Source organism: Octopus bimaculoides, chromosome 24, assembly GCF_046866305.1.
Source record: "Octopus bimaculoides isolate indiv1 chromosome 24, ASM4686630v1, whole genome shotgun sequence".
Lineage (NCBI taxonomy): Eukaryota > Metazoa > Mollusca > Cephalopoda > Octopoda > Octopodidae > Octopus > Octopus bimaculoides.
Genome location: NC_142951.1, coordinates 17,900,665 through 17,916,990, shown reverse-complemented (window position 1 = coordinate 17,916,990; position 16,326 = coordinate 17,900,665). Strand labels below are relative to the sequence as shown.

Genomic DNA, 16,326 nt, shown 5'->3' with positions numbered 1-16,326 from the left:
ACACATCTCATTGATTGAGCCACAGTCATGGGTCAAATGTTGACCAAGATTGGATGTTTAGCATCTAGAATGCTGCCAGGTGCTCACAGTATTGTACCAGATGGACAAAGCTGTTAGCAGGAAAACAACTCAAGATTTCTATAGGGGACTAGTTGAGGGTATGAGCAATGATGGCCTAGAATTGACTCTGGGCATCAATGAAAACAACCTGAGTGGTCTCTTCTGGAGGACTTTTGGGTTGAAGACTATGAGCAATTTCCAAAATTCTTAGGCATGGCAGCGCTATAGGAGGGCAAGCTCTTCAAGACTTTTGTGTAAACCCCACCTGTTTGTCCTTTCATATTGTCTTCCATGTCTTGGGCTCTTGTGGCCAATAAAAGAATATTATTATTATTATATGTGTGTGTAATAGCACAAAATGTTATTCAAACACAAAGAAAAGAAAGTAGATAATATGTAATGTAGAGTTTATCATGTTTATTGAAACTGGAAAATTTCACTTCTTTTCTTGTACTTTTTCTCTGAAATCTTATTTTTTCATAGTCTTTTTCCTATGAAAGACCATATATGTACTGACTGTTCATAGTCTCAGTTACACTGCTGTCTAATTTAATGAGATTTTCAGTTTCTATACACACAAACACACACACTGGTTCATTTTGTGCATGCACATGTGTATATTGGACACTGAATTTAATGCAGTACTTTTCCCTGACTCAAAGAAAATTTTTAAATAAAAAAGTAACTAGATATTGCCTTTATTCATTTTTTAAAATTCTCTTTTTTTTTTAAACTCATTATTTCAGCCTGAGACCAATCTAAAGTTTAAAATATAGAAAAAATATTTTCATAATTTTGCCTACAAGGGCAGAAAATTCTCCACATTATCAATGTCATCATTCTCATTGCTGTAAGCAAGCAAATCTTTGATGACAAACTTCCAGCCACAATTATCCCATCTTTTTAGACACACTGAGTCTACTATTTATAAGGACACATTAGTCAATGTATATGTCAATTTTCGAGGCAGCAGAGCACAATATTAATGAGATTTGGTTATTATTTCAAGCAGAGTAAAAGTCTGCAAAGAGTCCCTGTTTTGGCTAATGTGGCAGAATGTTTTTTGATATCATAAGGTCAGTTCTGAACTAGCAGACCTGTGATATATGAGTATATGTATGCTTGTTTACATGTGCATATGCACACACACGCATACAAAAGTACATGCTCTGCTGTAATACCAAATAGCACCTGTACAAGAAACTTAATGCACTGGCAACATACACACACACACACGTATTTGTTTAAGAATCATACCATGCTGAAATTATATCACAAACAGATAATTTTTTTCTCTCCTGGATCTAACTTCTTTCATTTCATTACAGCACCCCTCCCAAACCTTATCTCTTTTATACCCTACCTTCCACCCATCAACACAAAAATATGTTTTTTTCCACAATATTATTCACAGCCAGACTGAAAATTTTTGTTCTTTTATTCCCATAAAAGAATCTGTTTTTTTAATTCTAATTAGTATCTCATATATTTTATCAAATATCACAGCAGTCCAAATAATGGAAAAAATTTAATTTTTTTACAAAATAGAAACATCAGTGTGTGTGTGTGTGAGAGAGAGAGAGAGAGAGAGAGAGTGAGTGAGTGAGTGAGTGCATAAGCACAGAGCTTTTGATTAGTGGTTGTCAGCAGAAAACAAGTATCTTCTACCATTTCCAATATTCATAGAAGAAAACAGTTTAAGGAATCTATCTTTAAAATTCCATGTTCAGCTGAAGAAATAAGTAGATTGCAGAATTTTCTCAAGTTGGAATTCTCCTGAAAAAGAAATAAAACCAACTGTATATGTATGTGTGTGTATACATAGATGTTATAGTCAATTCATAAAATAACAGTGATTGATTCTGCATAGGCATACGGATAGGTAAAAGACATGCAAACAGCATCAGTAAATTTATGAGGCAAAGAGAAGATAAACAATGCATGAAATTAGACAAGTGAAATTAGACATATGAGTAAAAAAAGTATAGAAATATATAATAAATAAACAACAAAGAAATGTACAATGAAGAATAGTGCACCAATGGAAGAAACAGAAGAGAATCAAATGTTTCAGGTAATATACTGTAACAAAAAAAAAGAAAAAGGATTAAGAGAGGCAAGAGAAAAATAAATGATACCCCCACCTCCATCCCTATAATTGACTTTCAAGCTATTTCTATCTACAAAATTCTACTCACAGGTTATTGGTTAATCTGAAGTTGTGGCAGAAGATACTTAATGAAGATCCTTAGCCAAGGTTTGATCCCACTTGGCAAAGTTGGATTGAACCTGAAGACATGTGATACTGACTCAAACTTCTTCACAGCCGATATTCATCTGATCTAAGAATGGTGATTTGGGTAAGGATATTTTCTGAAAGATTAACAGGTCCAATATTTTTTATGATAATGCACAAGAGAACATAGATCCATATACTACAATCCTTTCTTATCCCTACATTAGATGATATTCATTTGTCAGATAGGTATAAAGTCTCCCTTTTAACAAGATGATCCATCATATTTTGCTATTAATCAAAGTTTGCCAGGAAAGTGAATCTGGAGGCATATTCTTATTGATATATAGCCTCAGATTACCAATACTCTGAGAGTGGAATTTGGTAGATAGAAACTGCTTGGAATTTAATTGTGTGTGTGTGTGATGGCTATAGAGATTGGATGGAGTTGAAGGGTGGATGTAGTGAATGGTGGATAAGTGAAGAGGATCAATGACACATATGAGTAAAAAGGAGTAGGAGATTGCTAAAATTACAGAAAGTATGAAGAGAAGTAGAATAGTAATCATGATACAGTAGATAAGGGAAGGAGGTTAAAGAGAGAGATGACATGTAGTTGGACATATTGCAAGACTGTGAAAGGAAGTCATTGAATTTGATTCAATTTCGTTTCTCTTGCCCCAACAGGTCTTCACAAGCAGAGTTTAGTGTCCAATGAAGGAAAGGTTGGCATGGTGCCAGTCATTGAGTTTGGTTCGATTTTGATTTTGATTTTGATTTCACTTGCCTCAACAGGTCTTTGCAAGCAGAGCTTTAGTGTCCAATGAAGGAGAGGTAAACATAAGTGGACTGGCTACAACCCCTGGCAAAGGCCACGGGTTATGGTCTCACTTGGCTTGCCGGGTCTTCTCACGCACAGCATATTTCCAAAGTCTCGGTCACTAGTCATTACCACAGTGAGGCCTAATGTTCAAAGGTCGTGCTTCACCACCTCATCCCAGGTCTGCCTTTAACTCATACAGTCTGCCTTTTACTCTAAGAGTGAGTGAGTGCATAAGCACAGAGCTTTCGATTAGTGGTTGTCAGCAGAAAACAAGTATCTTCACGGAGTGAATTAGGGAGTGAGTTAATTTAGATGAGATGCAGTTTGGGTTCGTGCCAGGGAAAAGCACCACTGACACTATATTTCTGGTAAGACAGAAAAATATTGAGAAAACATCAATACATCTGAGAGTGAAAACAGCCAAATCTCCTCTGAATTGTACAACTTTTCCTCTGAAAATATTTACAATTTTTTTTTTTACCCCCAAAAGGCTCCTCCTATACTTTTTAAGTTAAAAAATTTTCCCTACAAATTTCTTTATAATCATAATCTATGACATTTGTATAAAATTTCATTAGCATGGGTTGGACGATTTGACTGAGGACTGGTGAACCAGATGGCTACACCAGGCTCCAATCTGATTTGGCAGAGTTTCTACAGCTGGATGCCCTTCCTAACGCCAACCACTCTGAGAGTGTAGTGGGTGCTTTTACGTGCCACTGGCACGAAGGCCAGTCAGGAGGTACTGGCAATGGCCACGCTCAAAAATGGTGTATTTTACGTGCCACCTGCATAGGAGCCAGTCCAGCGGTACTGGCAACGAACTTGCTAGAATGTCTTTTCACAAGCCAGGAAGGCGACGTTGGTAACGATCACGCTCAAATGGTGCTATTTACGTGCCCCTGGCATGGAAGCCAAACAGCTGGTGCTCTGGCAATGATCACGCTTGGAGGGTGCTCTTAGTGATCTACTGGTACAGGTGCCATCACGATTTCGCTTTCGCCTGCTCCAACAGGTCTTCACAAGCCGAGTTTAGTGTTGAATGAAGAGAGGTTGGCATGGGTGCTAGTCTACAAATTTAGTTCGATTTCAATTTCGATTTCACTTGCCTCAACAGGTCTTCGCAAGCGGAGTTTAGTGTCCAAAGAAGGAATGTTATGCGTAAGTGGTCTGGCTGCATCTCAGGCAGAGGCCTTGGATTTTGGTCTCACTTGGCTTGCTGGGTCTTCTCACGCACAGCATATTTCCAAAGGTCTCCGTCAGAAGTCGTTGCCACAGTGAGGCCTAATGTTCGGAGGTCGTGTTTCAACACCTCATTCCAGGTCTTCTTGGGCCTGCCCCTTCCATGGGTTCCCTCAACCGATAGGGTGTGGCCCTTTTTCACACAGCTACCCTCATCCATTCTTGCCACATGTCCATACCAGTGCAATCGTCTCTCTTGCACACCACAACTGATGCTTCTTAGGTTCAACTTTTCTCTCAAGATACTTACACTCTGTCGGGTATGCACACTGACATTACTCATCCATCGGAGCATACTGGGTTCATTCCTTGTGAGCTTACGCATGTCCACAGCAGTCATGGCCCATGTTTCACTGCCATGTAGCATGGCTGTTCGTACACATGCGTCATACAGTCTGCCTTTTACTCCGAGTGAGAGGCTCTTTGTCGCCAGCAGAGAGCTCTCTGAACTTTGCCCAGGCTATTCTTATTCTAGCAGCTACACTTTCAGCGCACCCACCCCCACTACTAACTTGGTCACCCAGATATCGGAAGCTATCAACTATGTCCAGTTTTTCTCCCTGGAATGTGACGGAAGTTGTTTTCTGCACATTTTCAGTGTTTATTGCACCTGAACATCTGCCACATACAAAAACTAACTTCCTAGTTAACCTTCCTTTGATATTGCTGCACCTCTTATGTGTCCATAGCTTGCACTGGGTACATCTTATAAAGTTTCTACCTACACCTTTTCTACAGATCGAGCAGGGCCATCTACCTGAAGGGGATTGTGTTTTGTCTACCTTCCTACTTATTAGGACTTTGGTTTTAGCTAGGTTGACTCTAAGGCCCTTCAATTCTAGTCCCTGCTTCCACACCTGAAACTTCTCTTCTAGTTCTGATAGTGACTCAGCAATTAGTGCAAGGTCATCAGCATAGAGGAGCTCCCAGGGGCATCCTGTCTTGAATTCCTCCGTTATCGCCTGGAGGACTATGATAAATAGGAGGGGGCTGAGGACAGAACTTTGGTGGATCCCTACCTCTACCCGGAATTCTTCACTGTACTCATTGCCAACCCTCACCTTACTGACAGCGTCTCTGTACATGGCTCGCACAACTCTCACTAACCATTCTTTTATCCCTAGTTTCCTCATTGACCACCAGATAAGGGATCGAGGGACCCTGTCAAAGGCTTTCTCCATGTCAACGAAAGCCAGGTACAGAAGTTTATCCTTGGCTAGGTATTTCTCCTGCAGCTGTCTTACCAGAAATAGAGCATCAGTGGTGCTTTTCCCTGGGACGAACCCAAACTGCATCTTATCTAAACTAACTCACTCCCTAATTAGTTAGGCTATGACCCTCTCCATGACTTTCATAACCTGATCTAACAACTTGATACCTCTGTAATTATTTGTATCTAAAGCGTCCCCTTTACCTTTGTAACAGTTGACTATGGTACTGCTACATCAGTCATTGGGCATAACTCCTTCATGTATCACCTAGTTAACAATATGGGTTACTAGGCTATAGCCGACACTACCAGATATTTTGAGCATCTCTGCAGTGATTCCTGATGGGCCGGGGTCTTTCCCTGTCTTCATACTCTTAATTGCTTTATCTACCCTGGTACTGTCAACTCGGATAGCTGGTCCCTCTGTTGGGTCCACATTCGGCAGACTCTCTTTCTCCCATTCATTCTCTTTATTGAGCAATCTTTCGTAGTGGCGTCTCCAAACCTCTTTCTTTGCAGCCTAGTTTAGTGCAAGCATACCATCATCCATGTGAACACATTTCTCTCCTACGACATCACGATTCTCTCTCACACACTGTCTTGCAACACGAAATACTTCAAGTCTTTGGTCCTCACGGCGCAGAATATATTGGCAAACTTTTTCTTATCTGCTTCTCCTCTGGCTAAATAAACCTGTTGCCTAGCTTTGCAACTATTGCTATTATTCTCATTATTAATCATTTCATCGTCATTATTATTAACTCTACTGCTTCTTGCATTATTGTCACTCTTCTCATTATCATTAGTACTGACATTATTATTATTATCATCACCAGTTATTATTGATTTCAAATTTTGGCACAAGGCCAGTAATTTCGGTGGAGGAGGTAAGTCAATAACACCTACCCCACTGTGTAACTGGTATTTATTTTATCGACCCTGAAAGGATGGAAGACAAAGTTGACCATGGTAGAATTTGAACTCAGAATGTAAGGATGAAAGAAATTCCATTAAGCATTTTGTCCATCATGCTAATGATCCTACCAGCTTGCCACCTTGGCTACCGTTATTATTAAGAGCTATATATATTGTAATTCATATTATTGCTATTGAAATTAACATTATTACTACCACTAATATTACTATTATTTTTCTTGTTGTCATTATAATTATTATAACTGTTATTATTGTTAAGGTGATGAGCCGGTAAAATCATTCACACATCAGACAAAATGCTTGGTGGCATTCCGTCCATTTTTACGTTCTGAGTTTAAATGCTGCTGAGATTCACCTTGACTTTCATCCTTTCAGGGTTGATAAAATAAGTACCAGTTGAGCCCTGGGGTTTAATGTTATCAGCTAACCTTCTCCCCTGAAATTTCATTTTTGTGCTTTTATTAGAAAAGTTATTATTATTGTCGCTGCTATTGTTGCTATTACTACTACTACTACTACTACTACTACTACTACTACTACTACTACTACTACTACTACTACTACTTATTTTTACCTCTAGATAAGCTGACTCTTTAACTTCCAAGCATTGTGCGAAGCTATAATTTGTGCTGTTTCAAGTTGTTGAATATGCAAACTTAACTGAATGCTTATTAAACAATTTTCCATATAGACTTGATGGTGAGAAATGCTTCTCCAAAGTCATGAAAAATTTTCTCAGAATGTTGATGGTGTCTGGCAAGTCTACCTAATGTGGATCCAACAAAGGGACAAACTATCTGAATTGACAGTAGCAATTAAGGATATGAAAACAGGGAAAGCCTCTGGCCTATCAGGAATCACCGCTGAGATGTTTAAAATATTTGGTGGAGTGGGATACGCCCTAGTCACCTGTATATAAATCAGGTTGTCCATGAGGGAGTCATACCCAATGACAGGTGTAGCACAGTCAACTGCTGCAAAGATTAAGGTGACACCTTAGACAGAAATAGTTACAGAGGTATCAAATTGCTGGTCCAGGTCATGAAAGTTAGAGAAAGAGTCATATCTCAACTAATTAAGAAGAGAGTTAGCTTGGATGAGATGCAGTTTGGTTTTGTGCCAGTGAGAAGCACTAGTGATGCTATCTTCCTAGTAAGGCAACAGCAGGAGAAGCATTTAGCCAAAAATAAACCTCTGTACTTGGCTTTTGTTGACATGAGCAAGCCTTTGACCGAGTTCCCCACTCCCTTATCTGGTGGCCAATGCAGAAGCTAGAGACAGCTGAGTGGTTGGTGAGAGCTGTATAAGCCACATACAAGAATGCCATTAACAAGGTGAAAGATGGCAACGATTTTAGTGTACAGGTAAGGGTTCACCAAGGATCAGTTCTCAACCCTCTCTTGTTTATTATAGTCCTCTGGGCCATAATAAAAAAATTCAAGATTGATTGCCCTTAGAGGCTCAGCTGAATAACTACTAGAATTAGAGAAGTTTCAGGTGTGGAAGCAAGGTTTGAAATCTAAGGGTCTTAGAATTAATTTAGCAGAGACACGTAAAAGACACCTGTGCCAGTGACATGTGAAAGGCACCCATGCTGATGACACTTAAAAGACACCTAGTACATTCTATGGATTGGTTGGTGTTAGGAAGGGCATCCAGGGATGTCAAACATTCAAGTCCAGTACAGTCCAAGTAAAGAATATATATAAAAATATATATTCAGTATTTGCAAAAACAATGAATGAAATAAAAAGAAAGGAAAAATTGTAGGTGTAGACGATCTTAAATTCATAATCCAGGTTGGTACAGAACCAATACACATTCTACAAATTGTTTCAGAGTCTAATTAATTCCAAAGACAAAAATGAAAAACTCTTCTTGAAATAAAAATTAGATTCTTTGTCAGGAATTACATACTGGTATGAATAATTATGACCAACAAAAATATACAAAGACCTTTCATAGCCCAGACGGGAACAAACAAACAAAGAATAATAGAATGAAAGATAACTAGAACACCAGATAATTCAAAACCAGAAAAATATATATAAAAAAAACCACTTCAGCATTTTATTAACATTACAATTCATATGTAAATATCTAGTAAAGACAGATAAATTTAATGAAACAAAAATTAAGTACAAAAATAATAGGGTTATCTAATCAAAATCAAAAATTATTAACTACAAACCAATATATTATCCGCTAATAAATGTCTTAATTCAAAGTTAATAATATGGTAATATCAAACGAAAAGAAAAAGAAAAAGCAATTATATATACTCAGCCCCTTCATGTTAATCATAGTCCTGTAGGCTATAACAGAGGAATTTTAAACTGGCTGGCCTTAGGAACTCCTCTACAATAGCTTTCACTTAGTGATAGCATCCCTGTACATGGCTTGTACAGCTCTCATCAATTACGCAACTATCCCTCGCTTCCACATTGACCACCAAATAAGAGAGCATGGGACCCTGTCAGAAGCTTTCTCCATGTCAACAAAAGTCTAGTGGAGAGGTTTATTTTAGGCTAAATGCTTCTCCTGCAGTTGCCTTACTAGGAAGATAACATCACTAGTGCTTCTGTCTGGCACAAAACCTAACTGCATCTCAATATATAGACACATTCAAACATGCACACACACACACACACACACACATATATATATGAATAGATACATATACATTGCCTGTTTACTTGGTAGACAACCATGATCATCTCTAACAGGTTGACTAAAAACTGATTGTTCCTACAAACATGAAATTGACAGTGACACATGAAGACTTACAGAGTTTGCCACAAAGATTGCAATCTAAATCTGCACTTCCAGCCTGATGGTTTGGCCTCTCAGCTAGAGGATCATTATGAGTTTTCAAATGTCTTTGTGAGTCCAGAGTGGTTCTTGCAGACTTTGCTGCATACATCACAGGTAAGTGGGTTTGCAATAACAAATTGAGCATAATCTGTTGGTGGTTTGTGTATCTGACTCCAAAGGTGGCTTTAGGGTCCTGTATTTGGCAAGCATATTCAATCATACTTACAGCAAACAAACAACTAATTCTACTTCTCCCTTGTGGGCAGCTCTTTTGCCCTTTGCCCAGCTTATTGAATTTGCATGGAATAAGCAACATCCTTCATATATTTGTTTTCTCCATATATAATTAGATACATACATAAATATATTTACACACACACACACACACACATCTATGAATAAAACAGATAAATGGGGTGAGAGGATAGATGTTTATTCCATTCATTTACAATCATTTCAAAATTTTGTTAGTTAAATATTAGACATTACATCAACCTTCACATGTAAAAAAAAATTTAAATATATGTGTGTGTATACCCTTATATACAAGGGCGCTGAGAAGTAAAACAGACAAATCTTCAGAATGATTCATATTAGTCCAAAACATGAACTCTACCACAGAGTGAAAGCTGACCCAATATATATCCACTGGTGATAAATGGCCATAGAACAATACACATTTAGAGGAAAAAGCAGGAGAAAAATACAATAAAACCAAAAAACAAAATCCAAATTATTAAAAAAGCAAAATTAAAGAATCAGAAAATAATAAAATAGGTTTATCTACGTAAGATATTGTACTAAGACAGAACTATTTTCTAGTAGATGAATAAAAGAATAAATAATAAAGCATATGATCAGTGGGAAGAGAAAACAAAATAAGGTTTAGAATCAAATTGATTGTTGGATATCGTCAATTAGTTAACTACAAATATTTCATGTAAATTCGTTATAGGATGTTCATTTTTATACCATTAACCTTCCTTTACCCTTATAGTTAATTTAACTACTAGCATGTAATCTACTGTTATAATAATACTAATAGATGTAGCCATTTATTTCCTGTACTCCATTTCATCATATTTTACCTTATTTTAGCCTACCTTGTTTATTCATTTGCTATTCATTTATCCATATACTTTTAGCTGTTTCCATTTACAACTTATGTAATCATAAATATAGAGAAAATATCTTAACTTGTATAATTGTTAATGCAGTTGCCTAACAAAACTTGAATCAGTGCATGAAAGTAAATGTGTGGATACTGTTGCCCTATATATTTTGTGGGTAGAAAGTTCTAGGTATTGATGCAAATGAAAAGGACAATAATCCATACTAATTATTGAGCTTCTACTATTATACCACTAGTTCAAAATTAGTGCTCTGTGCTATATTGTACGTGTGTGTGTGTGTGTGTGTGTGTGTGTGTGTGCATGCATGCAGGTGATGTGAATGTGGGTATGTATAAATGTTGATGAACATACTTGCTAATACTCATTTATGAATGTATGTACATGTGTTCTACTGTGCTTGTGGTTATTCACATAGTGGGTATGTGTGTGTATGCTTACATCTTCCAACAAAACTCTGTTCTCCCAGACACATGGCCTGTTAGCTTACTAGACTTCAGTCTACTGGACAATAACATGACGTGTAGTCAAGAGTGGTCAATTAATACTCCCATAACACCACACAATATCTTAAGACTGCTATGACTCGCACTATGTTCAAAATTGATAAAGATCATCTGATTTGGTCTTGTCAATACTGCCAACCTTGTACTGAAGCAGTCATAAATGCCAGCAGTAGATTCATTGAATAGGTGGAATAAAAGGATTCTCAAGATTGTTTGTAGCAATTTCTTTTCAAATACAGCTTTTCTTTGATGAGCTATGTGTCATTTTTTAAATTTATACAAACAACCTCAAAATTCTGATGCAACCTGCATTCATATACAACCTCTCCACTATTGTATCTCTTGGATTTTCAGAATGATGCAAAGATTTATCCCAACCCTCAATCACAGTCATTCTTGTTAGCAGAGAACTTAATGTGAAATTTGTTTGATTCTTTGAATCCCTACTCTCTCTCACTATATATATATATATATATATATATATATATATATATATATTGCCAGTGCCCCTGGACTGGCTCTTGTGCGGGTGGCACATAAAATACACCATTTTGAGCGTAGCCGTTGCCAGTACCGCCTGACTGGCCTTCGTGCCGGTGGCACGTAAAAGCACCCACTACACTATCTGAGTGGTTGGCGTTAGGAAGGGCATCCAGCTGTAGAAACTCTGCCAAATCAGATTGGAGCCTGGTGTAGCCATCTGGTTTCACCAGTCCTCAGTCAAATCGTCCAACCCATGCTAGCATGGAAAGCGGACGTTAAACGACGATGATGATGATGATGAGATAAGGAAATAATTTTATTCTCAAACGTAGGATAATGTTAATAATATAGCATAAACAGGATAAACTGTCCATCTTTTGCAGAAAAATCTGTTGGCGGCCAGCCATGAGACTTGGGGATGTGAATTTGAGTCTTATGGCTGACCACCGACAGATTTTTCTGCAAAATATGGATAGTTTATCCTGTTCATGCTATATCATTAGTATTATCCTGTGTTTGAGAATAAAATTATTTCCTTATCTGTATCTTTCGATACATTTCAAAGCTTCAAGACTTTGTTTGTTGACTTTCAAAGTAAGTTGGATTTAACATATGATAGCGTCATATGTATATGTATATCTATCTATCTATCTATCTATCTATCTATATATATATATATATATATATATATATATATATATATATATAATGGGTCCGAAACCGGTACCTGTTTAAGAATGCTTTTTTATGTGATTTTAAATGTCTTGCCCGCTCACGTTTTGGTATGTTGCTATATTTCATGTTGAGAACAATTTAGGTCTTAATAGACACAAGATGTGATCTATTTCTAGCACAGTAATTGTCCAAGTTAGTGGTCAACGTTATTTTTTTAAAAATATATATATATAGGTATAAGTTGGTTATGTGGTAGGAAGTTTGCTTCCCTATCACATGGTTTCAGGTTCAGTCCCACTGTGTGGCACCTTGGGTGTCTTCAACTATAGCCACGGACAAAACAAAACATTGTCAGTGGATTTGGCAGATGGAAACTGTAAGAAGCCTGTCATGTATATATATTGGATCATCCCATAAATAATGCAGCGTTTTCAATTGCATGAACTAAAAGTTGGAGGGAGATGGGATAAGCTACCTGCATCAACTTGCTATAAAAGCAGGTTGTAATTTTATCTTGTCCTTATTCTTAGTGCAAGTTTTGAAGAATGCAGTTCGATTTTAACAGTTATTTTTTCAAAGCTATAATGGAAGTGGCAAAGGAGCATATTTGGCATATTTTGCTTTATCAGTTCAATAAAGACAACAACACAATGGAAAGTGCAAGGAATATTAATGAAGTATATGGGGAACAGGCAATAAGTGTAAGCCAGTGTCAATGGTGGTTCCAGAAATTATGAGCTGGAAACTACAGCCTAGAAAACTAGCCTCATCCTGGAAGATCTGTAGAGCTCAACGAGGACATCTTGCAAACCCTGGTGGAACAAAAAATCCCATCATAACTGCTGAGGAACTAGCAGAAAAGCTTGGATTTGGTCATTCAGCCATTCATTGACACCTGCCATCAGAAAAGCACACTGGGTCAATGAGTTCCTCACAAACTTTCTAAGTCTAATCGCGCACAGAGAAAATGTGTGCTCTTTTTAGTTGTCATGTCTCACGAATGAATCTTTTTTGGACTGAATAGTGACTGGTGATGAGAAATGGATTCTCTATAAAAATGTGAAGCACCGAAGACAGTGGGTAGGGAAAGGAGAAACACTAGCATCCTAGACTAAAGAAGGTCTTCACCCATGTAAGGTGTTGTTATCTGTTTGGTAGGATATGAAAGGTTTAGTCCACTTTGAACTTTTAAACCCAAGCCAATTAACAACAAAGGGGATCTACTGTGAGCAGCTTGAGTCAGCGCTAGAAGAAAAACAACCATCTTTGGTTTGAAGACAAAAGGTGTTCTTCCATCAGGATAATGCTTGACCATACACAGCGAGGATGACATTTCAAAGGCTGGAGCAATTTGAATGGGAAACAATGCCCCACCCACCATATTTGGTAGACATTGCCCCATCTGATTATAATTTATTCCGCAGCCTTCAAAATCATTTGGATGGAAAAAATACGAATTCTGTAGATGAGGTCAAAACAGTACTGGAGAAGTATTTTTCGTCACGGACAGGTGAATTTTGGAAGAGGGGCCTTGCAAGTCTACCAGAAAGATGGAAGAGCATTATAGAAAATGAAAGAGAGTATATTGTAGATTAAAAAAGAACTTTGTTTACCTTAATTTTGAAAAATAAAAGACGTATAAAAAACTGCTAAAAATATCTAATGGTGTGGCATATGGTTTAGTTAATTAGGTTGTACAAGAAGACATTACCCCCAATGATTAGTTTGGTATAGCAGCATCATAGTCAACTGTTACAAAGATAAAGGAGATGCCTTAGAAAGAATTACAGAGGTAACAAATTACTGGATCAGGTTATGAAAGTCACTGAAAGAGACATAGCCCAGTTAATTAGAAAGACACTTAACCCTTTCGTTACTAACCCGGCTGTAGCCGGCCGAGCATACCCATTGTTATTTAAATGTATATTTGAACCCAAATCTCGTTAGTAAATTCGTTAAAACACCTGATTTCACTTTGCAAACAGTTGAGTTATTGTTTCCGACATTGTTTGGCGTGATATTTGAACTCAGTCAATTTTGGAAGATTTTTTTCCACATTTTTTGCGGCGTTAATTTTTTTCAACTTTGAAGATGGAGGAGTTTCAGGCTATCAAGCAGTGATTCCGAATCTGAAGGTTTTTCAACAGAAGATATGGAGATATCAAAGAAAAGAATGAATGAGCTACAAAAGCACGTGGTGAACGATAATGAATCAGATATTTCTGTATCCTAAACTGAAAGCAGCGACAGCGACAGTGAGGATGATTTTACACCAGAAAAAGATTTTAGAAATATTTTTATTAACAATTTTTCTGAGGAAACAGGGTCTACCCATAGTCTTTCTCAGGAAGTGAAACCTTTAGACTTCTTTTTCATGCTTGTTTGAAATGATTATTGCGGAAACAAACCGTTACGCAGAATGTAAACAAACCAGAAAAAAAAGATAGCTTGTGGTTTCCTGCAACTGTAGATGAAATACGGGCATTTTTTGCCATAAATATTATTATGGGTATTAGACAGTTACCCAGAATAACAAATTACTGGAGCGATCAGGAACCTTTTGGCGATGAATATATTTCCAGTATTATGAACGAGTACGATTCGTGAAGCTGAACCAATATTTACATGTGAGAGACACTAGCAGTACCCCCCCACCAGTACGTGGAGAACTTTCAGACAAAAATTATGCAATAGAATTGATTAAGAACCCTTTCTTTAATTATGTTCCAAATATCACATTAATATGTTAATAAATAAAAAAGTTACAGGTGTTTAATGACTAGTCTAAATTCATGATTATTTTAGAATTTAATTGAAACTCATGAGGGGTGTATTTTGATCAGAAATATAGTAACGAAAGGGTTAATCTAGATGAGTTACAATTTAGTTTGTCTCAGAGAAGCACTACTGATGCTCTATTTATAGTTCTGAAAGTACATGAGAAATATTTAGCCTGGGAAAAACCTTTAACAGGGTGCCTCAATCCCTTATCTGGTGGTTGCTGCAAAAGTTAGATGGTGAAGTGCTAGTGAGAACCATTCAAGCCATGTATGAGAATCCCATTAGTAAAGTGAGAGTTAACAATGAGTACAGAAGTGAATTTAGTATGCAGGTAGGAGTTCATCAGGATTTGGTAATCAGTCCTCTCTAATTCATCATGGTCTTCCAGACCATAACAGAGGGAATTTAAGACCGGTTACCCAGGGAAACTCCTCTATGCTAATGACATTGTACTTATAACTGAAAGTATAGAAGAATTAGATTTTAAAATTCCAAGTATTGAAACAAAGCCTGGAATCAAAGGGTCTTAAGGTTAACTTAGCAAAAACTAAAGTTCTAATTAGCAGGAGAACAGATAGAATACTCATCCCTTTCGGCAAATGGTACTGTTGTATATGTAAGCAAGGTGTAGGTGGAAATTCCATACAATGTGTTCAATGCAAACTAAGGACACATAGGTGCAGTGAGATCAAAAGTAGGTTAAAATAGAAATTTAAATTTCTTTGTGGTAGATGTGCAGGAGCAATAAATAATAAGAACACAAGGGAAATAAATGTTCTGAAATGCTCAGGAGGCTCCCTAGAAGTAATAGATAGTTTCTATTTTCTAGGTGACCTAATTAGCAGTGGTGGAGTATGCTCTGAAAGTACAGTTGCTAGAGAAATTGGAGAAAGTTCAGAGAACTTTTACCTCTGTTGTTTACAAAAGGCCCCTCTTTCAGAATGAAAGGCAGATTGTATGATGCCTGTGAATAAACAGCAATGTTGCATGGCTGTGAACTTTAGGCTGTGAATGCAGAGGATATGTGAAGATTTAAAGGAAATGAAACAAGTATGTTACAATGGATGTGCAGAAGAGAAAACTGCACTGGTATGGACATGCAATGCAGGTGGATGAGGACAGTTGTATAAAGTATAGATCACTAAACATGGAAGGAACATGTGGAAAAAGTAGACCTAAGAAAACATGAGAGACTGAGATTATGATATTATGTCATGCTTGAAAAGACGTGTCCATCTCATCAAAATTGAAGCTTTCTAAATCCTTCCCCCACAACTCATCTTCTGATACCCACTCTTCCATCAACTTTCTATGTTGCCTTATTTTCTTCACTTCCCTTTACACTGAACCTCTGTGTCCAGCTCATTCCTTATCTTTTATCATTTGTCACACTATTTTAACTCGGTGCACTTATTCACACATCCACCTTT

At 37.3% G+C, this 16,326-nt stretch overlaps 1 protein-coding gene across 1 annotated transcript in view; it reads right to left on the bottom strand.

Moving 5' to 3' along the window:
* Window positions 1-462: 462 nt before the first annotated feature.
* Window positions 463-16,326, bottom strand: part of LOC106880721 (DNA-directed RNA polymerase, mitochondrial) — a 272,154-nt gene continuing 256,290 nt past the window's right edge. Inside the window, exon 30 of the mRNA XM_089341545.1 lies at window positions 463-1,836. Coding sequence (XP_089197671.1) covers window positions 1,787-1,836 — 50 coding nt within the window. The 3' untranslated portion in view covers window positions 463-1,786. The remainder of the gene's footprint in view (window positions 1,837-16,326) is intronic.